Genomic DNA, 22715 nt, shown 5'->3' with positions numbered 1-22715 from the left:
GGCCATGACTGGTAGGACTGGAGGGAGGAGCCAAGCCCAGCTCCACTTACATCTGAATAGGCTGCGTTCTGTCTCCACATAAAGGGCTTAATGACCCTGCATTGTCACTTCAGCTAGCTTGGAACCAGGGCAGGTGAGGTAAGGAATTCCATGCACTTCAAAGACACTGTCTAGAAGCTTCTCCTACCTTCCAGGTCCAGGGCACCAGGGTATAAAAGGGGGACCTCAGACACCAACTCTTCAGGAAACTTTAGGACATGTGGACACCAAGCCAGGAACAAGGACTGCTGTGCTACTACAAGGACTGCCACTCTGCTGGCCTATTGCTCTTCAAGGAACTGGCCTCCTGATCTGAGCCTTAAGTACATAACATGCTCCCCAACAGCTCCTGGACCGGTCTTCAGCAAGGCCCTGACCCCACAGAGTGCCCCTCAGGTCCTGGACCATTGGCGTGGCTCTTTAACTCTTAAATTCAAGCTTTTGGTGTCTTTGTGACCACTATGGGCCAGTTTGCACTAGGACCACACCATTCATACCGAAAATCAGCGTGATCTGCCGCAAACCTGTCTCTTCATGCAGCAGCATTGTCCCCCAGCAACAGACTGCCAGCGCGAAGCTGACGCCCACCCACGACACCCAGCCTGCTCTTCGTGCCATGCTGACGGCCACCCACGATATTCTTCGCTACCGGCGATCCTCTCCAACATGAACGGGACTCTTGGCACACAACTTGAGAAGGCACTACTTCAGCGGAACTAATCTGGGACTGTATCAGACCTGGACTCCAACACAGTCAGCCTGAACATTTGACTTTGACCTGGTCCAGTGGGACCAGATAGCCGCGGTTGGGGCTTTATGCTTTTAGGTTCTATATTGCAGTTTATTCTTTAAACATTCATAACTTCGGTTCTACTAAGTGGCTTTTTATTTATTAAATGTAGCCCTATTGTTCCCTGGTGTGGGATCTTTTTGTGTGGTGTTTTCATTGTTTGAAGTGTTGCACGCATACCTTATAATTGTCTCAAAGTTTAGCCTGACTGCTCTGTGCCAAGCTACCAGGGGGTTGAGCACAGAATAATTTGGGTATGCTTGTGTCCTACCCCGACTAGGATTGTGATTGCTACTTGACCAGGGCTAACTCCACCAATCAACCAGCAACCCGATTTCTAACACTGCTGCATTGTTTTGTACCAAGTTGTTGGTGAGGTGAGCTGTTAGTTCTCTTGGTATATGAAGCTGAAGAGAGTCTGAGGGCAAGTTGGGGATGGTGAAGGCTGAACAAAAATTTTTTACTTTGTTGATGTCTTCAAAAAATTGTGAGATGGGTCTAACCTCAACACAAATTTCAGGTGACAAGAATCTGTATGCCAAAGGTTTTCTTCCCACATAAACACTAACCTGAGTTTAGAACTTATAAACATACCAGTCTGATCAGAGCTCAGTTCCTTGTATGGCGCTAGAACCTGGTTTTGTTTATGAATTAGAATATTGATTTGGAGAGGTTGAAAATGACCCTATGATAATTCCCTGAGCTGCATTCACCAAAAGGGTGACATTTTTACAAAATGAAACTGTCAGAGTTTCATAATCTCCATGTTAATATGAAAACCATGCACTGTTTATGGTGTTATTCCCCATTTTGCTATCATACGCTGAGTTTACAATCCCCTAACATCCCAGCCAAAGACTCAGATTAACAGTGCCTTAACTGTGGTGAAGCTCTGCATATGCCGGCAGAAGACTCCAGGCCAACTGTGTTATGATTTTGAAACATATAGACACGACAAACTGACAGCAACACAGGACTGGAATTTGTACCTTAATATCAGTTTCTGGCCAGTTGTCCAAAATTGATCTGATATGACCTCTGTCTAAAATTGAAATGAATAATCCTCTGAAACACAAAGAAATGAAAATGATTTGTACATGCCATGCCTATAAAATAAAAGTAATCTCCAATTAGGCAATATATATTTTTTAAACACTGCCATACACTTAAAATAGGACAGCATGAATCAAAATTGTTTGTTCTGGGGATGGGGGTGGAGAGGACTGTTTACTTAATGACAACTTTAGTGTGTAAAATTTATTTTCAAAAAGAGGTTTGTGTGTGGGTGGGTTTGAGTGTGTGAAGGAGCATTTCACATGTTATTAGCAGTACTTAATTTGTAAAAGAATGAATGCCAGTGCTCAAAGCTCTTCTCAGAACCCTGCAGCCGGGGAAGTTAAATGTTGCCGCACGGAATGCCAAGGCTGCATAGATGTGGAACACCTCATACCTCTTTAAGTTACTACCAGACACTCCCTGCCCATTTATCAAACTCTTGCTGGTCCCTGCTTTCCCTCTTTATGATTGCTTTTCGATCTTATTCTTCCTCCGCCTTTCCAATATGTATTTTTCCCCCGTCTTGCTCTTTTTTGGTTAATGTTTGGAGTGGGAGAATAAGTGCCGGTGGCCCCCACCAGCAACCACCTGCTCAAATTAAGCAGTCTTTAAAGAAAGGGCAAGGATTTGTTGTAGTGGAGTCTGAACTCACTAACCTACTGAGCAGATCTAATGCACCTTGATAGGCAGAGCGAGCATATGGCAGCACCTCTCAGCAGTGATGCCATACTGGAAAGGTATAGAAGTTCTTCAACATTTTAACTGCTTATACCTGATCTTAACACATGTTTGTATCAACCTTCATCATACTGAAGAGGTAATATGTGAACACCTTTTATTAGAGGCAGAGGATAAAGCAACATAAAAAGGTACATATTGAGGAATGAAATGGTCAAGAATTATTGCCTGCTTTTGTATTCTGGGTGGGAGACTTTGAACCACCAAAGAATAGTTGCACTCAGACGCTGTTCAATTCCTTTTTAGGTCGTGCCTAAACAGCATGTGCTGTGTTGCAGCACATATTGTTTACAATTCAATGGGCTTACAACCCACACACAGAATACCACTATTTGTTTTCGTTATCGCTCATTTCCAGACTTTCAATTGCTTTGCTCTTGTAGGCTTCCCTTCCTTTCCTGTGTTAGCTCCTCCCTGGAGCATGGAACAAGTACCTGCATTCTTCCTCATCTTTTTGCAACACACGGTTTATTTTTTTTAATTTTAAAAACGTTTTGGCTTTATTACTGAATGTGCAATGTGCTTTCCTAATTTAAACACAGGCATTCAATGACAAACAAAGATTCATCAATTGTCTTGCCACAGAAGCCCAGGAATCAGCAAGCCATAGAATCTTGAAAGAATTGTACTACATAACAAGGAAACTCTACGGCAGATACAGCAGGCCAGAAAGACCTGTTAAAGTGTTAAAGACAAAGCAGGGAAGACAATCATGGGTAACGATGGTCAAGAACGAATATGGGTGGAGCTCTTTGAAGAACTGCTGAGCGCCTTTAATCTACTATGCTCAGACAATAATGTGAAGTGCTATATAAAAACATGATAATTCTGCTTTTTCTTCTTCTTCTTATTATTATTATTATTATAGTAAGTGATTTAAACTTATGCAGAGTTTGGAAGCATGGAAATTTAAATCACACAAGGAAATTTTAATCAGTGTTTCAATACGATTAACTTTAAATTAGCTTTATGCATTCACATTAGAAATGTCCATTGTGAACTGCAGACAATTGTCTGGTTAAACAGATGACGTTCTCAAAGGTAATTCAGTCAAGATATAGTTAACCAGGCTTTGATGGTTGGTCTCCTAACAATCCATAGACTATTAAAGTTAAAAGTACATGACAGGAAGGTCTAGAGATCAAATACTGTGTTTTGAGTGGTTAAGTAACAAAATGGAAATCTATTCTTATTTACAAAAGTTAAGGTCATTTTACTTAAATTAAAGATTCACAAATAATGATGAGGCTTCACCTGAAGGAATTCACTGGATAATAGTGGAAAAATACAAATAAAAACATTGTAGTGCAGTTAGCCAAAAATCAACCAGAGCAAATTAGACAGGAAATAGAAGGTGGCTTTTAAGGAAGAACAGACTACCAGTGTGTAATTGTATTCAATATCATTAAAAGAATAACAAAAATTTCTGGAGCCTTTGAAATAAAAGCATTTTTCTACTTTATAATCATTCAGCAGAGCTCTTTTGTCAGGATCAAGGGTTCTTTAATCGAAACGTTCAAACTACTGACCACTCACCTTAATGAAATTGCACAATTCTAAACGGACCAGCCTAGACTTTAATTTCTCACCATCTGATATATTTATATTGTTGAAGAAAAATTTCTTTAAATGAACAGCATCAGATAGCAGACAATCTTGGTTGCTGGGTCAAAGTTCTTATTTTAAAAATTCTTGGTTCTTCGTTTTACTCTCTTAGTTTCAACAACAACTACTTTGTTTGAAGGCCAAATGAAGGATATATTTAGATTTTAATTATCATGGCAGATCCCATGCAGAGGCTTGGAATGTCTTCATATTTCTCTTTTATGTAAGAGACAACAGGCCATTCAGAGCCAGAGGATTCTTTTTTTTTTTTTTTTTTACTTTAAAGAGTAAAACATTACATTTTGTGACCACACTTTAGTTAAACATCTAAATGGTACTTTATCTTCCTAAAGATACAACATGATACCTTTACAATTGTTTATCGACTCATTGTAAATGTATGCCCTTTGCTATTCAAGGGTGCAAGCCCTCAAATCTCACTTCAAGGAAAGCATTGCTTTCATCAGACAAATGCAATGATACCTACTGACACCCCTGGACGTACAGCAAATCTCAGCACTCAGATATGTATACTTTAAAGCGAGTAATGAATCAAGTCCAATTACCAGATTAGTACACTAGGATTCACTTGGTTTTCCACTTGATCTGTTGCGCAGGAATTTTTGAACCATTTCATCCAAACTCTCAGATTGTTGGTGAGCCACAGAAGTTACAACTTTATGGAATGAAACACATCTGTCTCTGGGAGCAGGAAGGCTGAAGCGGTGTAAGCAATGCCACTCATCATGAGGATACCAACTTGGTGGGTACAAGGAGGGGTGAATGGAAAAGCATCTGCCATAAAAGGTCCTTACTTTTAAGTGGAAATAACAAATGGGGATGCCAGGAACAGAACCTAGTGAACCTCAGAATTTGTTCAGACATTAGTCTTTGTCCACCATAAAAGGGAAAACTAGTTTCAACACAGGAAGTGGGGGTGTTCCTTCATTTCCACAGAGATGTGCTTAAAAGGGAATATTAGACTCATGAAAGGAGAAGAATGCAAGAGTCTTCTTGAGTAGGGACTCTGCAAAGGTCTGCAATACAAAGGAGGCTCGAAGTACTGTAAAAGAAGAGTGGATTTCCATGAGTTAGTTGCCACAATGGAGTATATGATTTCTCCAGTACAGATACAAGGAAAAAGAACTCCATGCTCTTAAGAAGATCCATCAGATTAATTGTGAGTGGATGGACTGCAGTAGACCGGTCTAGAGAGAGACCTGGTGCCAAGAAGCCTGCCCTGAGGTCCAGGACTGTATAAGAGACCAGACGTGACTTTCCTGCTATCAACTTGCCACCTGGTAATTTTTCGACCTCCAGAGAGCCAGTGCAGGTGCTATGTTTCTCCCTGGACAATCATCCTCAGTAAGTAAGGTTTTAGGTAATTCTCATCGATTTGATTTCAGTAGATTTTAAAATTTGTAAAGGACACAACTATCCAAACTGTGCCCTGGTGCTGAAAGGAATTACTACAACCTGGAGGTCATTCCAAGCCTGTGAGGTTAGCACATAAAAGACATTGCATACCATGAACATACCTAATAAATTTTGGGATGTTCATCAGATGTAGCGTACAAAAACAATGAGGTCTAGAAGGCAGATAGGGAGAGAAGAGCCATATAAGGAATTGTGACAAAAGCATAAAGCTTTAGCTTGTACAGCGAAAGGAGGGAAGGTGAGAAGAAATACTGGTATTTCTGCTAGGGCCTAGGATAAGTCGAGCAGTGAACTTCAATTTATGAAAAAGAAAAGGCAGAAGTTCTCCTAAGATAGAATTACAATAATCCAACCTGCTAATGACAAGGAAGAGACTGAACTAAAATTTTCCTCAGAGCTTTTTCCCGTACTGAAAACATTTTGTTAGGGATACCCCCTTACATGTTGTTCTAATTTCTGAAAGCAAACACAAGGAGATGATGGACGGAGCACTGAATCTTTTCAGACACTCGCCCCCAGTCACAGATCTGGGCTGAATCCATCATCATTCTTTAGCTCACTTTGCCACCCCAGTTCAGACACAGCTATATGCAAATCCGTCTTTGCCCTGTGTCTCATGGGAACAGTCCAGCCCGAACTGCCAAGTCATGTCTTCCTTGAAACGGAAACGAGCATCCTGCGACCGGTTTCGGGGTAGCACCCCTTTTCAGCCAGGCTGCTTGAACCCAGTGGCAAAGTGAGCAAGGGACCCACGTCTGGGGATACCCTGCCAACGTAGGGCAAACAAAGAAAACACAAAGAGATGATGGACGGAGCGTTGAAAGGTTTTAGACACTCACTCCCAGCCACAAATCTGGGTTGAATCCATCATCATTCTTTAGCAAACTTGTGACTGGGGGCGAGTGTCTGAAAAGTTTCAGCGCTCCGTCCATTATCCCCTTGCGTTTGCTCTAATTTCTGAAAGGCATCATCAGGAAACCAAAGATTACAGTATAATGTGCACTCTGAATGTCACCAGTTTTACTATAGTGGGGCAGTGTAGCAGACGTACACGCCATGCATGCTCCTCAGCCTTAAGAGTGGAAATGCATGGTGTTGCACTTGCTCTCCATGGCCGATAATTTATGCAGTCTAATTTCTCCAATCGCATCTCAGCTAACCTTCTTCTAGTGTCGCTGGGTTTAAAGGCTGAAACAACTTGTGTGGACAGGGGCAAATAAAAGCTGACCTATTAACAGTGCCCCTTGCTGTTTAGCAGTGGCTGGACATGAAAAGGGCCTTTGACAAGTCTAGTGTGTGTTTGGAACCTCCAGCACACCAACCCTCCAGCTATTGCCAGACTAGAGGGTGGAAGTCAAAGGCTGAGGGTGGAGGACCTTTAATTTTCAGTCCCGAAGGAGTGGTTTAATTCTTTAAAATCCCAATTTGCAAAGATTCTGAGTTTTGTTTCCAACAAATGCTACATCAGTGTTCTCATCATTTTTGGCAGGTGTTAGATTGCTGAATTACAGTCAACCACATTTATTATCAGTTTATACAAGTTATTTTACAATTTACTTAGTTACTACTTGCCAAGATATAAATATTTCCTTGACTGCAGTTTCCAGTCCCAGCTTTACAGTATCAATCTTTGCAACTGGGCCGGTTTTATTTACTGCAGACAACCAAAGTCAGTCCTCTTGATCAAGGGCCGTCCATGCCAGGAGATGCATAAGTTCCATTTTGGGGTAATATTTTTTCTCCCAGGTCAGTTCTGAAATTTTCCTAAATCTTGCTGGGGTGCAAGTCCTTGCACTTGGAAGAAAAAGTGACTTCAGGTAAGATGTTGCCCGACAGCTTGTATACATCTCTACTGGAGAAGCTCTAGCTTTTAAAGTAATTAATCCCATCTTTTCTCTTCTCCAGACCCACCTCCTGTTCATGTATTGGTAGTGTTTTTTCCAAAAGCCCCCTTGATTACTCCTCCCACCTCCTGCATTGGTTCCTCTTTCCTACATCCATGTCCCCATTAAAACTACACCTCCCAACTCCTCCTCCCAGATCAGTTATGGCATCCTTGGTGTTTGCTGCTGTCGTGGATAAAACATCCCCATGCACCACGGGTAGTAAAGTCATCTTTGCTATGACCACTTGCTGTTTCTGCATTTTGTGTATTCACTTTTGTACCCAGCATCTAAATGTAAATTCTAACTCACGGTGACCTCCTACCCGCCTGTTCAAAGCCACCTTGCCATGGAGGTCACCATTCCAGCTTACGGCTCTGTATTTCCTACCTCCTTATACCAGTAGTAGCATGTTTAGGGTTACACATCCCATTTCTATAGATTTCTTTGACATATTTGTATCTGTAATCAAATGAGAGAGAAAGAAAGAGGCAAGAGCTCTTGACACTGAGGGACTGCAGCCATCCAATTAGGTTATGCAGTTTCTGTACAATGAAGTACATTGTGACCATGAGAATGTTTCTTAATTTTTATAAAGTGTTACCAGAATTCATGAACATCTATTTGAATATTGTAGAAAAATGCTTCTTTTTGATTAGGCCCCAATTTAGTTTTTTTACTGGTATATTGTTACTGTAGACACTTGGAAGCCAGTAAACACACTGAGTGAATTTGCTTTGACCAATGAAATAAGATAATAGGTAGACTAATACCAACTGGTTTAGTTACATTTTTGGTAAGGCCACAGTACAAATATGTGAAAATTACAAATCACAAAAGTGGCTTAGAAGTTAAATATAGCATGTGAGCTTCAGTGTGGCTTTCGATCACTCACAAGAGACATTTAAACATGGCACAGTGCTATCGTAGCAGCCCTGGCAGCTGCACGTCACTCTGAAGCAAGAAGAGTAAATATTTTTGATATATTTAAAAATGTGCCTTGGGGTACACACAGTTTAAAGGCATAATTTGTGAAATGAGACAAACCAAATATGTAGATGGCATATCTCTGCAGTGACATAATTCAAAAGTACTGTTTATTGCATAGCCTTTTCATTTGCAAGGCCAGTTTTAACTACAACATTAATATTTTTGCGTCTTTGCTTGCGAAAAATCTAGAACATCCATCTTCAATGCATTTTTTAGTTAATGGAAAGTTACATTATTTTATTGTTAAACTTAAAGTAGTAGTATAAATGCCACTGTAGGTTCATAAACTGTCTCCATGAGGCTTCCCCTCATGCAGCGACAGTTAATTTACAGTGATTCTCAAGTCCAGAGCTAACCTGGATTAAGTGTATGCATCCTTCATCGGAGCCTTCCTGGAGGAAAAAAAAACATTACTCATGTGGCAGCTGCCCTGCTGAAGGATACTTGGCGAGAAGGCAGGGCAGATTAAATATAAGAACGTCGGCCTATTTTTATCTGAAGGTTATTACGCGGATGATGATAATGCTCGATGGGTACACAAAGCTCAGGTGAAAGCAAGTAAATGGTATGGGTCTGTTCACAGTCACCCTCTCAACAGAGTGATGGCAAGGGAATTAAAATGCCAGAGTATTTTTTTTATTGGTGGAGAAAGAGGCAACTCATAACTGGCAATCTCATGGCAGGACTGAAACGGCGCTGGCATCTTGGAAAAGTTTGGAATACAGTTTTTTCGGATTGCTTAAGCAGTAATTCAGAAAGACTGTTGAAAGGTTAGGAAGGGATCAGTGTGGGAAGTTGCTAAGGACCAACCACTGACTAGTCTGGGGGCTCGTACCACCTAGAACTCCAAACACTATTAGACATTAAAGGGGCAAGAAGAAAGACCGCAAGTCTGCTTACTTTCGGCCTTGGAGAGGAGTGGAGTCTTGTATCCCGCTCTCCTCTCTCTGTAACCAAACTTGTGGTGTAATTCTCAAAGGTTGAGGGAAGCTGTCCTTGTCTAGTACACGAGGAAATCATGGACAGTAAGACACCTTGGTAGAAGGAACCAATATGCATCTGTGGCAACTCCAAGAAACATTTCCAACCTCTACAGACAAGTTACTAAAGTTAGGTTCCGTGGTTTTCAGGACCAGACTCCATTGTTGTTCGTGATGCCATTTTGTGTTGCCCTCACGTAGGCCGTGGAGGTAACCGAACGAACAAAGTTGCATGGGCTTCGTTGTTCATGTACGTATTAACTAGGCCTTTTCTGACTTGCGAGTGAACTGCAAGATGCTGACCCCGTCACCTGAAACTGACCCTTTTGCGAGGCCAATTTCTATAGCTGATCGTTGTCTGAAATTGCCAATCAATGTTCAGGATATCGTTAACTTTTAGTTTCTTGCACATATCTTATCCTACTCAGCATCTGAATTGTTTCTTTCCTTATGTCTTTTCATTACATGGGTGGTTCTTTCAATTGTCCTGCTTGTGGTAATCGAATTTGGGACATTCCTAATAATTAACTTGTGGGTTGATACAATGTAAATTGAGCTTTTGGAATGTAATAATGTGTGGGAAAATGTATTTCCTTCGTCAGAATTTGCCGCAGTTGGTGTGCATTTGTAATGAAGCAAATTGTGCATAAAAAGTGATCTCTTGCTCTACGAAAATTGAGCAGTCTCCTGAGTTGTACACCGTGTTGTATTGCTTGGTTTACTGTTACTAGCTGCAGCTAATAAATTTGATCTCTGACGCCACCTAGAAGTATTCCGTGTCTCTGTATGCCAAGACAGGTGAATCCGAAGACTTTGGGCGTGTCCCTGGCGCCGCTGGGTTCTGAAAAACCCGGTTCTTCAGTTGGCGCCCAATGTTGGGCGACTTCAGCGGTACCTGTCCAAGCCTGAGGATCGTGAGGAGCCACCCGAGGAAATTCTGGAGGAAGGCCGCCACTTCATCGACCCCTGCATGTCGACGTGGACCGAAGGTGTTTTCTGCGAGACTTCCCGCTTTCCGACGGCTACGAAGGATTGCAGCCCTGACTGTCGCCCTGTCTTGGACCCTCGATTGATCCTTTGTAGAGCGAGACGATGAGCGGTCTTCTGGTGGCGTGACAGATACTTTGGTTAAGTATAAGTGGGTCGCTCCCACAACTTTGCTTTGGTTCTTGGTTTTGATTTGATTTACTAATGTATCGATACATATATATACTAACGTATCGATAGTTGATAACCCCTTGATGTTTGAAGCTAGATTAGTGAGCTATAAGATGCCTGGTCTTAGCAAAATTAGGAAATGGTTTAGTTGTGGTTGCAACAGGGATTCCCGATTGGAGGATTCGTGTCCGATACCTCCGGTTGGAACTCCAACTTATGAGCTCTATTCAAAACATAGAGTGGGTCCTATTACTTATACCGAAGTGTGGATCCGCTATACGACGAAAGATGGTATTTTACGATGGCCCCAACATGGTAGTTTCGAATGAAATATTCTAGATAATCTGGAAGTTGCGCTATTTAGGAAGAAAGCCCGGCCGGCGATGTTTGACTCTTTCCGCCTTTGGCAAAAGGAAGCCAAACAGCGAGAAATTAAGCAAGCAAAGAGAGATAGGAAAGATAAGAATATGTCAGTACTACAAGCTGCTAGGCAGTTCAAGGAAGATGGAGAAAAGCGTGAGAGTGAAGTCTCAGATAGACAAAGTTGTATGGCTATAGATAAATGTTATCCGGCCTTGCCGCCTTCTCCTCCAAAAGTGATTGAAGATCCTGAAAAAGATCCTTTGATCTCTCATTTACTGAGATTGCCACCCCCCTTATGTGCAGGGTGCTACTGCGCCTCCATTACCCCCGGTTGTTCCACCCTTTGTTGTTCAGCCTCCTGCTGTTGTTCAACCACCCGGTGCTCCAAAGATGGTTCTCCCTCCTACTGCGCAACCCCCTCTTGGGTCGCCAGCTTTGCTACCAGCCTTGCCTCAAACTCCTTTGTCTTCTATTCCTGTGTCTCCGACTCCTGCTATTTTTGTCCCTACACCTCTTTTTCCTCAAAATACTTATTCTCCTGTTCTTAGGTCTGCTTCTTCTCCTTCTGCACAAAAACGAATGACTGAGACTGTTGCTAATCTTTTGTCTCCATTGTTTGGGTCACTGAATATGACCCCTGTGTCGGAACATAAGCAAAGTCGTAGTCAGCTTCCTAGTTCTGAGGAGCGGACAGTGTTGGATTTGCTGGCTCGTAGATGGATTTTAAATGTTTCTAGGTATGATTTGCCAGCGGTTATGGATGTTTTCTTTCAGTCTGATCCACCCAAACAAAGGTATGTTTTTGATGTTATGTGTACTTTTTTGCATCAGGAATGGGAAGATAATGAGTTGGGTCCAATTCCGCAGGAAGTGCTTGATGTCCAGTCAGAATTTGCTAAAGGGACGATAGTGGAGTCTGATGTTGCAGATGCCGTAGAGACGATATTTGCTTTCAGATCTAGGCTTCCGCCTCAGACATTGCACGAACCCGATTCCTCTGTTAGGAGGAAAGTGAAGCAGTATCCTATGAGAGAGTTTTCCCCTGTATGGAGAGAGGAAGTTGTTGCTAATGTTAATCAGGGTATTCAGGGTGTACCGGCTCATTTTCAGTGAGTGTGGGTACATGTTCCTTGGAAGAGAGCAGAGGTCTTGGCTCTTAAGCAGACCTTACCTGACCCCCGTAAGAATCCTGCTGGTTATTACAAGGAGTTGTCCCAGACAGTTGATGCATGTATTATGAGTCTAGCTGACATAGATATGTTGATGGGTAATGTAGTTCCGCAACCTTTGTGGGCGAAGATTCGTCATGAGGATCATGCGCCAGAATTGGGAGATACGTGGGCGAATATTACTGCTGCGGATGGTCGGCAGGTAGGTAGGAGGTGCTAAACCTGAACCCTTAGTTGCAGAATTACCAGGTAGGATTATTAATCGGATGAAAACGATGATGCCTCCTTTACGAGTGAATTGGGATAAGTTAGTAGCATGCAAACAAATGAAAGACGAAAGTGTGTCCGATTTCTTTACTAGGTTTGAAGAGACGCTTATCGATCATAGTGGTCAGGATATGAGTACGGAAGGTGGTCAAAGGTTGTTCGTGGACAAATTTGTCTTTAATTTGCTTCCTGAACTTTCTAATAAGTTAAAGGATTCTGAGAGTTCATGGGCTGTTTCTTCGTCTGCCCAGATATTGGCTACTGCACAATATTACGAGAATAGGGATAAAGATGAGAAGGATAAAGTAGAGAAGAAAACTAGAGATTTAAAGACGAAAGTTCTTTTGCAGCAAGCTTATCTGCCTCTTCTGAATCAGCCTCAGTTTCCGCAACCTCCACAGTTTCAGAGATTGTTACAGAAGCCCGAGCCTTACGCTCCACGATTCTTTCAAGGTCCTAATCAGTGTGCTTACTGTAGAGAGGAAGGTCATTTTAAGAACAGTTGTCCGGCTTTGCTACAGCATGCGAATGGTGTATCTGGTCAGAGAGGTCGTGGTGGTTTCCAGCAAGTTCCTAGGGGTAGGGGACGTGGTGTGTTTCCCCAGAATGAACGTTCCTTTCCCCCTCAGAATTCTGCGAATTATTTCGACAGACAGAATGTTCCGACTGTTCAGTCTGCCCAGTACTACGCTGAGGACTACTGTGTTGAAGGTGAGAGTGCTGGTTATAATGATAGCTAGGACAGCCATGGACAAAGTGAGGGAGTAGACCAGAGTGGACCTTATGTTGAAGTGATTACATCAGGTGTGGTAGAACCTTTTCTTTTGGATACTGGTGCGACGAAGAGTTCTATTATGCACTCTAAACTTCCTGGCGCACCTTTGTCTGGCTTGACCAATGTTTCAGTAGGATTTTCAGGCGCCCCAGTTTGTAATCCGGTTTCTAGTCCTTTGTCCCTTTCTTTTGGCCCTTGTGAATTGGAAGCACCCCTTATTCTAACGACTGGTTGTGGTGAGAATCTGTTGTGTTTGGGCTTGCTGAAAAGATTGTATGCGACATTGCATTGTTCTCCTTCGGGAGTACATCTTGCCGTGGGTAAGAAAGTGATTTCTTCAATGTATTTGTCTAAAGATTGTCTTCCACTGGAATTGCGTTCGCTTCCTGATACGCTTTGGGCTACAGGCCCCAATGATGTTGGTCTTTTGCAGATTCCACCCTATGTTGTTACCCTTAAGTCAAATGCTAGGCTACCTCGTATTCCGCAATATAAGATATCTAGCGATGGTAAGAGAGCTCTTTTGGCGATTATCTATGATCTGGTTGAGAAGGGTGTAATTGAAGAAACGAGAGGTAATGTGTGTAACAGTCCCGTTTTGCCTGTCCTTAAACGTACTGATGTTTCTCAGCCACCTGTTTATCGGTTTGTGATCGACCTTCGAGAGGTCAACAAAATTGTCGTGCCACAGTTTCCTGTTGTTCCTGATATCACTGATTCCTGCTTCGGCTGCCTGGTTTTCAGTTATCGACTTGAAGAATGCTTTCTTCAGTATTCCGATTGCTGAGGAGAGTAGAGATATTTTCGGCTTCTCTTTAGGAGGCCGAAGCTTCCGGTTTAAGCGTGCACCTCAAGGTTATTGTGAAAGTCCCTCCATCTATAGTCAGGCGTTGAAAACTCAGCTTGATGGTTTTGTGTTGCCTTCTGGTGCTACTCTTATCCAGTATGTTGATGATCTGCCGATTGCTGCTGATGACGAACAGATTTGTAAAGAAGCTACTCTTTCTTTGTTACGACATTTGTCTGACCTTCATCATAAAGTGTCACTTTCAAAGTTACAGTATTGCCGCCAAGAAGTAACCTACTTAGGTCATCTCTTGTCGAAGGAGGGAAGACGATTGACCCCAGAGCGAATTCAAGCGATTGCCCAAATGAGTGTGCCATCCACACAGAGAGAAGTGCGTGCCTTTTTTAGGTATCACGTCGTATTGTAGAGAGTTGATTCTGAATTTTTCCCTGTTAGCGAAACCTCTGTTAGCGCCGACTCTTAAAGATACTCCGCATCCTCTCCCTTGGTCTGACGAATGTCAGAAAAGTTTTTCTGAATTACGTGATGCATTGTGTTCTGCTCCGGTGTTGGGTACCCCGGACTACAGTAAGCCTTTTACATTGTATGTACACGAGAGAGAAGGTTGTGCATTGTCAGTGTTGACGCAACAATTTGGAGATAAGCAGCGTCCATGTGCGTATTTTTCAGCTACGTTAGATCCGGTAGCTAGAGCGTTGCCGAGTTGTTTGAGAGCTACAGCGGCAGCGGCAGTTTCTATCCGACAGTCTGCTGGTTTGGTATTGGATAATACGTTGATTGTAATGGTCCCACATTCAGTGGATACCTTATTGAACAGCACCAAGACACAGCACCTTACTAGTGCACGTTTGTCAGGTTATGAGTTGACATTGTTGGCTAGCCATGTGCACATCAAAAGATGCAATGTGTTGAATCCAGCTACGTTGTTGCTGATTTCTGTAGAGACAGATGTTCAAGAACAGCATGATTGCTTTCTCCGGACAGAGGAGGAAACGAAGGCTAGAGTTGATTTAAAAGATACTCCTCTTACGAATGTTGATGGTACCCTATGGGTAGATGGTTCATGTTTCAAGCTTCCGAATGGTAAGACGACTGCAGCATATGCTGTCACAACTTTACACACAGTTGTTGAAACAGCATGTATAGCACAGAATTCTGCGCAAGCAGCAGAGTTGATTGCATTGACTAGAGCGTGTGTATTGTCAGAAGGAAAGCGAGTGAATGTTTATACTGATAGCCAGTATGCGTTTGGTGTTGCCCATAGTTTCGGACGTTGGTGGAGAGAGAGAGAGGATTTCTTACTTCCCATGGTAGGAAAATTCAGCATGGGCAGTTAGTGAATGAACTTCCTGAATCACTTACTCTTCCAAAGCAGATTGCAATTGTGAAGTGTAGTGCGCATAAGAAAGTTGTGGATGATATGGGCCGAGGAAATGCGTTTGCGGATAAAGTTGCGAAGAAACGTCGAAAGACATGATGAGCCGAATGTATGTTGCAGGCCCTGCTAATTGGGTTATGGCTGGTGGAATGTGTGAAGACACAATAGAAAGTGTGAAGATGATTCAGGCTGAAGCTACGGAAAAAGAAGTGAGTGTGTGGAGAGAAACTACGGGTATGTTGGATTCGACAGGTTGCTGGGTTGAGTTGTCAGAACACCAGCGATGGTTGTTGCCTGATGCGTATGTGCTCCCAGTGGTTACTATGGCTCATGGAATGGCTCACATTAGTTCGAAAGGAATATGTAAGTTGTTGGCTCCAGTATGGCAGAATGCTAGAATTCCTATATGTGCTGAGAATATGGTGAAGCATTGTATGATTTGTCTGAAGTATAATCCTGGAAAGGGAACTCCAACTCCAGCTGGTAATTTTGCTCCTCCAACGTATCCGTTTGAAGTGATACAGCTAGATTATATTCACATGGAGAGATGCAACAATTTGAAGTATGTTCTTGTGGTTGTTTGTGCCTTTTCCAGATGGATAGAGGCCTACCCCCAAAGGATAATACTGCCTTGTCTACAGCCAAGGTTTTACTCAGAGTATTTCACCAGATATGGTTTGCCGAGAATTGTATGGAGCGACAATGGGAGTGAATTTGTGGGCCAAATCATGAAGAAAGTGTGTGCAGGTTTGGGTATCAATCAGAAATTCCATGCTGCGAATCACCCCCAGTCTTCTGGACTTGTCGAGTGCTATAAAGGCACTTTGAAGTTGAAGCTAGCTAAGATACAAGCGAGCACTGGTCTTACATAGCCAGATGCCTTGCCCTTGGCTCTTTTGTCAACAAGGACGACAGTGCATTCTCGTGTGGGAGTTAGCCCATACGAAATAGTTTTTGGACGTCCGGCTAATGTTTGGGGTGTGCCACGGCCCAAGAAATTTAGTGACATCGAGTACCCTATGTTGGTGGATTACTTACATGACTTGACTGCTAAATTGTGTGTTCTCCACCAACAGGTCTATGACAGTTTGCCGACAGTTACTGCGGATCCAGGCCACACGATCCAACCTGGAGAGTACATTTTGACCAAGAATTTTCATCGAACTAAGAACTTGGAGCCGAGATGGACTGGACCGCACTTAGTGTTATTGGTTACTAGAACTGCTGTTAGAGTAGCTGGTAAAAAGAATTGGGTACATGCTACCCATTGTAAAAAGGTCCATTTGCCCTTACCGTATGACAAGTGGGTGAGGGATGGTATAGCTGATTCTGAATGTGAGAGAATTCCTAGATTTGTACCTTTTAGTGATGCACAATTAATATGGACTCAGTCAGAACGAGAGGACGATGAAATTCTGAAAGCTGCTGTGCCTTCGCAATTGAAACTCGACACAAAGAATCCGGAAACACTTTTTCAAGATCAAACGGTGCCTGGCAAAGAGCGCTACAATCCAAGACCGAGAAAAAGCGAATCAATGGACAAATAAAACTTGAATTTTTATGTTATGAATTACACCTTTTCAGATCAAGAGACTTTTTTTTACCTTTTTCGAGTCACCATCCGGACTCAGCTGCAGGGTCGCGGTACAGCCTTAAGGGGTGAGCCGCGAATTGACGAAAGGTCTGTGGTTCATGGTCGTTAGTACGATCTTGACGCACACTAAGTGAAGAAGGTAATAGCCGTGAGCAGCACGTTAGAGGATGGAGTTTTTTGAGTCTGATAAGGTTGTTAAGAGAATTGATCCTAAAGCGAAAATGTGTACATTGGTTTGTAGCAAATGTTTTTAAATATTGTGTTCTTTAATGCTTTTGAATATTACGTTGGCTTGTGTGGGTTGGATTGTCTATATTACACAACAGACGCTTGCATCTACATCCCAACCTACTCTTTCTTTTTCTACTGTTTCCCCACATGAGTTTCATACATTGCCTGAACATGAACAGACACGAAGATCAGAATTTGTGAACAATTCGTTTATACAGATGTTGCATCAGCATCAGTTAGTCGTAAATACCACGAATTGCTGGGTATGTGGTCTTATGCCGCATACGACAGATAAGGGAATGCCATATTTGGTTTTGCCTTTTTCGCCTAATGGGTGAGTATGGGCACTCCAAGCAATGTTTATCTATGCGAATGAAGCATTTCCTGTACGTTCCGTTAAAGATAATGCGAGTAATAATGCCTTGATACAGGGAATAGTAGATATGATCAGAGATATTGATGCGTATAATGCTATCCCTAAGGATGAGGTACGAGCATATATTGGTTGGAACAAGACTGAATATAGCATTAGTCTGACAGAGAAGGAGAGACGAAAAAGGTCTCCCCCTATTTGGATTGTACCCCACCGAGGTCATTTTTGTCTGCAAGGTAATGGTCAGAATCCGAGAGCTCAGCTTGGTAAGAGTGTGTGTGTTCACACATATGTCTATACGTCCCAGAAATCTCCACCGTTCGTGCCAGCTAAAGGCACGTATTTTGTTTGTCACGACAGAGCATATACATGGTTGCCATCTGATTTCTCAGGCATTTATGTGGTATTTTTGCTTCCCCCTACATACACAGCTGCTTTCAATTACCATAAGACAAGATATGGTAGAGGTGTTATCGATGCGAAAGATACTGTCGCACAAGAAGTTGGAGACTTCTTTAAGGGTTTCGTGCCCTTTAGGGGTCCTATAGCTAATAGTAGGAATATTCGTCAGCTTACGAGAGTGGTTGAGGCCACTATAAATGAGACTGCAGGTGCCCTTAGTAATATTACGGCTGAGCTTCAAGCGGATCGTCTTATGACGTTACAGAACCGCATTGTTTTAAATATTATACTTGCAGATGGAGGTGGAGTATGTAAATTGATCGGGTCTAGTTGCTGTGTTTTAATACCAGATAACGCCCCGACTGTGTACCAATCCATCTTGAACTTACATAAGTCCGCTGAGTCTATACATGTAGACGAAGGGAACTGGTCATTGATGGGATGGATTTGGGGACTGTTATCTAAATGGGGATGGAAGATTCTGATGTTCCTTGGTATGGCTTTAGCTATCCTTTTCTCGTGTTGTTTATGCATCCAGTGTGGTCCTGCTATTTGTAGTCTTTGTGCTACAATCTGTGTGAGAAGACCCGTCCCGAGAGAAGTGAAGGATAAGATGATGTTACAGCAACACCTTGATGACCTGATGAGAATAGACATAGACCTGGATTCAGATTGACGTGAGTTTAGGTCATTGCCTACGTAATGGCAAAAGGAGGGTCTGAGGTTCCGTGGTTTTTGGGACCAGACTCCATTTTGTTTGAGTTGTTCGTGATGCTATTTTGTGTTGCCCTCACGTAGGCCATGGAGGTAACCGAACGAACAAAGTTGCATGGGCTTCGTTGTTCATGTACGTATTAACTAAGCCTTTTCTGACTTGCGAGTGAACTGCAAGATGCTGACCCCGTCACCTGAAACTGACCCTTTTGCGAGGCCAATTTCTCTAGCTGATCGTTGTCTGAAATTGCCAATCAATGTTCAGGATATCTTTAACTTTTAGTTTCTTGCACATATCTTATCCTACTCAGCATCTGAATTGTTTCTTTCCTTATGTCTTTTCATTACATGGGTGGTGCTTTCAATTATGGGTTTGTCCGGCTTGTGGTAATCGAATTTGGGACATTCCTAATATTTAACTAGTGGGTTGGTACAATGTAAATCGAGCTTTTGGAATGTAATAATGTGTGGGAAAATGTATTTCATTCGTCAGAATTTGCCGCAGTGGGTGTGCATTTGTAATGAAGCAAATTGTGCATAAAAAGTGATGTCTTGCTCTACGAAAATTGAGCAGTCTCCTGAGTTGTACACCGTGTTGGTTTGCTTGGTTTACTGTTACTAGCTGCAGCTAATAAATTTGATCTGACGCCACCTAGAAGTATTCCGTGTCTCTGTATGCCAAGACAGGTGAATCCGAAGACTTTGGGCGTGTCTATGGCGCCGCTGGGTTCTGAAATACCCGGTTCTTCAAACATACAACCTAAGCAGGCCCAATTCCCTGGTTTATCTTAGTCAGAGATTTTTGCTGCGGGAAACAAAACTTCCACTGGACATCATGCAGAAGTTATACAACATCATGGAGCCCTGTTTGACTGTAGCTTCCATCCTTTACCCCTGAAGAAATTCAAGCTCCATAGCAGTGATTAAGTCGAAACATAGAACATGACAGTGAAATAAGTTGGTAAGGAGAACCCAGAGGCGAGAGGATATCGGTGGCTAGAGTGTTCAAGTTTGCCCAACTCGGATCTTCGGACAAACTCAGTGTGTCAATCAAGCTCCACATAAAGTTATTCAACTTTGTGGAGTCCTCTGCAACCCCAGCATGCTACTTTGCCCGGATAGACTTTTATCTCATCAAAAAAGGTGGGAAGATGAAACGGATGTGGGTGAACCACAATAGTTTATGCAACAAGCGTTCCACTGTGGTCAGCCTAAAAAGGTGTATGGGACTCGGTTATCCACTCCCTACATACTACCATTGATTATGGCCTCCTGATTCTTTTATATGGACACTTTAAGTGGATGCAGCATGTTCATTTCAATGTTAAAGTGGAGATAAAACACTAGCAAAGCAACCCATAAATAAATGCTTGCAATGAGGTAGTTTTCACCATCTGATCTGTGTCCATACCCAGCAAGAGATAACACGCAAAATATGCCTAAATACGGCTGAACAAATTTGTATTGTTAAAAATTTTGAAATGGTTGAGATATTGGACTATACTGCTCATGTACCGCAATGGTGGTCGATTTATACAGCTGCAAATTAAGGGGCTCATTAAGGTCGCGGTTTTCCCGCATCCTCCGGGCCGGCGGAAGCCACCGCCGGCCCAGAGGATGCGGGAAAACCACCGCGGAGCCTCCAAAGACCCACCGCCAAATTAGGATGGCTGGTGGGTCTTGGTTTATGTCCGCCGCTTTTCCGCCGCGGTCGGCTTACAACCGCGGCGGAAAAGCTCTTATATGGTGGTGTTGTCTCTCAGACACCGCCAGCCATATTAGGATTGCGTATCTGATATGCTTTTCCGCGGCAGGTTCTCCGCCGTGGAAAAGCATACGGATGTGCACTTCGGGGGCCCGTTGCGTGTCCCCAGGTTGAAGGGGGGGGGGTGCAGCTTTCTGCATGTAAATGAAATGCGTGCTTTTTTACCATTGCAGCGGGCGCAGCTTGAAGCCGCACCCGCCGCAATGTTCAAAATAGAGGATGTGACCGCCAGGGTGGCGGTCACATCCTAATTGCAGAGGAGGGAACGCCGCAGCCCATGCAGACGTTCCCTCCTCCTCAAGGGTCGCGGACGGACTCAAGTCCGTCCGCGATCCTAATGGGCTCCTAAGAGTCTCCAAATATAAGCATATGTTAGGTCAAAACTCCAGGATTCTTGGCACAGGTTGCTGCTATTTTTGCAGCAGGCAAAACCTGTTTTATCAAGAACGGGTATAAGTCTTCTAAGGTTTTTTTAATGCAATTTTGCAACTACATTATTAAAACTTTCAATGGCAATGGTTAGCACTTACTTTGGTCTTCTGAAGATGTGTCCGTACTGTGAGCAGGCTAGGCCAACCGTTGGAGTGTACACTATAGGCATCAAACGCTCAATGTCGTCCTGTAGTACCCTATAAAACAACTTCTCATTTCTTTCCTGGATTCCCATTACATAGATGTACCTAAAAACATGCACAATGAAATTAAGGTAGGTGAGAATACCACAGGTACACTGATTCAGTATTTGCATAAGTAAATTAACAAATCATTTGCAGTCATTTTTTTTTTTGTTTTTATTGAAGGTTTATATTGCATTACAACCATTATCCTAACAAGTGTATACAGTTTTTGAGATATGATACAGACAAATACAGTAATTCAGAGCTAATAGCCATACATCTAGCAGTGGTGACATGTCTATCGATCGTTGAGGTTATCATCTCAGGCATAGTCCCTGTGCATATCCACGACCCTCGTTCAGTGGGGAAAGAATCTAAGTCTACCCATCAGTGCACCACTATGCAGGGCATGGGTCCTACGGTGAGATTGGTTGGAATGCCCAGGGACTCTGTGCGTGTTTCTCATGTATATCTGTTGTGGCTCTGTCTGAGGTGTTGGTGTATGCATTCCTAGGAGCTGCGTATCGAAGTCGAAACTTCCGAATAGTGAGGGGAACAAGTAACTGTTGGGGGGAATGAACTGGGGATTAATGCTGCGGATATCCCATTATGGGGAGAAATGTTGAAGTAGGTAAGTGGTGTGGGCGGTGGTTGGTGCAGGGCGGGTGATCGGGGCCGAAGGCGGGAATGGTGCATCTCGTGGGAGTGACGAGGCCAGCGTCAGGCGACCCCGCATTCTAGGGGCCAGCATGCATTCGTGAGGTTTCTCCAGACTGGCCCTGTGGGGAGCTCGGCGGGAGGTGCATTTGAGAGGTGGGTAGGGAGGGTGGTTGTGTTGTAACATGGGTGAAAAGATGCATCAGCTGCGCCCATTCAAGGGAGATGGGGTGTTTACTCATGCCTTTTACCTCCTCGTCTCATAATACTTCCTCCTCCGCCGCCCCCCATTTCTTCACTGCTCCCAACCATGCTGCCTCCGGGGGTCCCTCCGACGCTCGTCAGTGCATGGCTATACCCCTTTTTGCTAGGAGGATGGCTAATGAGGCGAAACGGCCTGTTACTTTCTCAGTTTTCCGTTTGTGGAACAATCCCAAGGCGCTAGCTTCCCACGTGGGCAGGGTTGCATTACCAGTTACTTCTACAAGGATACGGTGTACCTGATTTCAGTATTGTGTAATGACGGGGCAATCCCAGAACATGTGTTTGAAGTCAGCTTCGGGGGTCTGGCATCGGGGGCAGGCAAAATGTGTGTCAGGATAGAACCGGTGAGGTCGCTGCGGGGTGAGGTATGCCCTATGAAGCATATTAAATTGGATGTTCTGAAAGCGGGCATTTCGAGAGTTTTTTTGGGATACTCTAAGACTTTTTCCCACTCCTCAACATTGAATACCCGACCGACTTCGTCCTCCCACGTCCGTCGTAGTGAGTCCAAGGGTCGCAGAAGAAGCTCTCGGATGGCCTTGTATAACCATGTGACCAGGTGCCTACCCACCCCCATATGTATGATAGTGTGAATTACCGGGTGTCGGGGGTACACCCTCCCGTGCATTCCAGAACGGGCGGCAACTGTCTATGAGCTGTCA

General features: G+C 43.4%; 1 protein-coding gene across 2 annotated transcripts in view; it reads right to left on the bottom strand.

The window, feature by feature from the left end:
• ME2 (malic enzyme 2) overlaps nt 1-22715 on the bottom strand; it is a 129669-nt gene that overhangs the window by 54915 nt on the left and 52039 nt on the right. For both annotated transcript variants that reach the window (XM_078674800.1, XM_078674801.1), the window contains exons 4-5: nt 21046-21195; nt 1819-1894 (exon numbers count right to left, since the gene is read on the bottom strand). In XM_078674800.1, the coding sequence (XP_078530926.1) occupies nt 1819-1894; nt 21046-21195 (226 nt within the window). The remainder of the gene's footprint in view (nt 1-1818; nt 1895-21045; nt 21196-22715) is intronic.

The sequence above is a fragment of the Lissotriton helveticus genome, chromosome 2_1 (assembly GCF_964261635.1).
Source record: "Lissotriton helveticus chromosome 2_1, aLisHel1.1, whole genome shotgun sequence".
NCBI classification, from domain to species: Eukaryota; Metazoa; Chordata; class Amphibia; order Caudata; family Salamandridae; genus Lissotriton; species Lissotriton helveticus.
The sequence above is the reverse complement of the archived record's forward strand: the minus strand, read 5'-3'. Positions and strand labels throughout refer to the sequence as shown.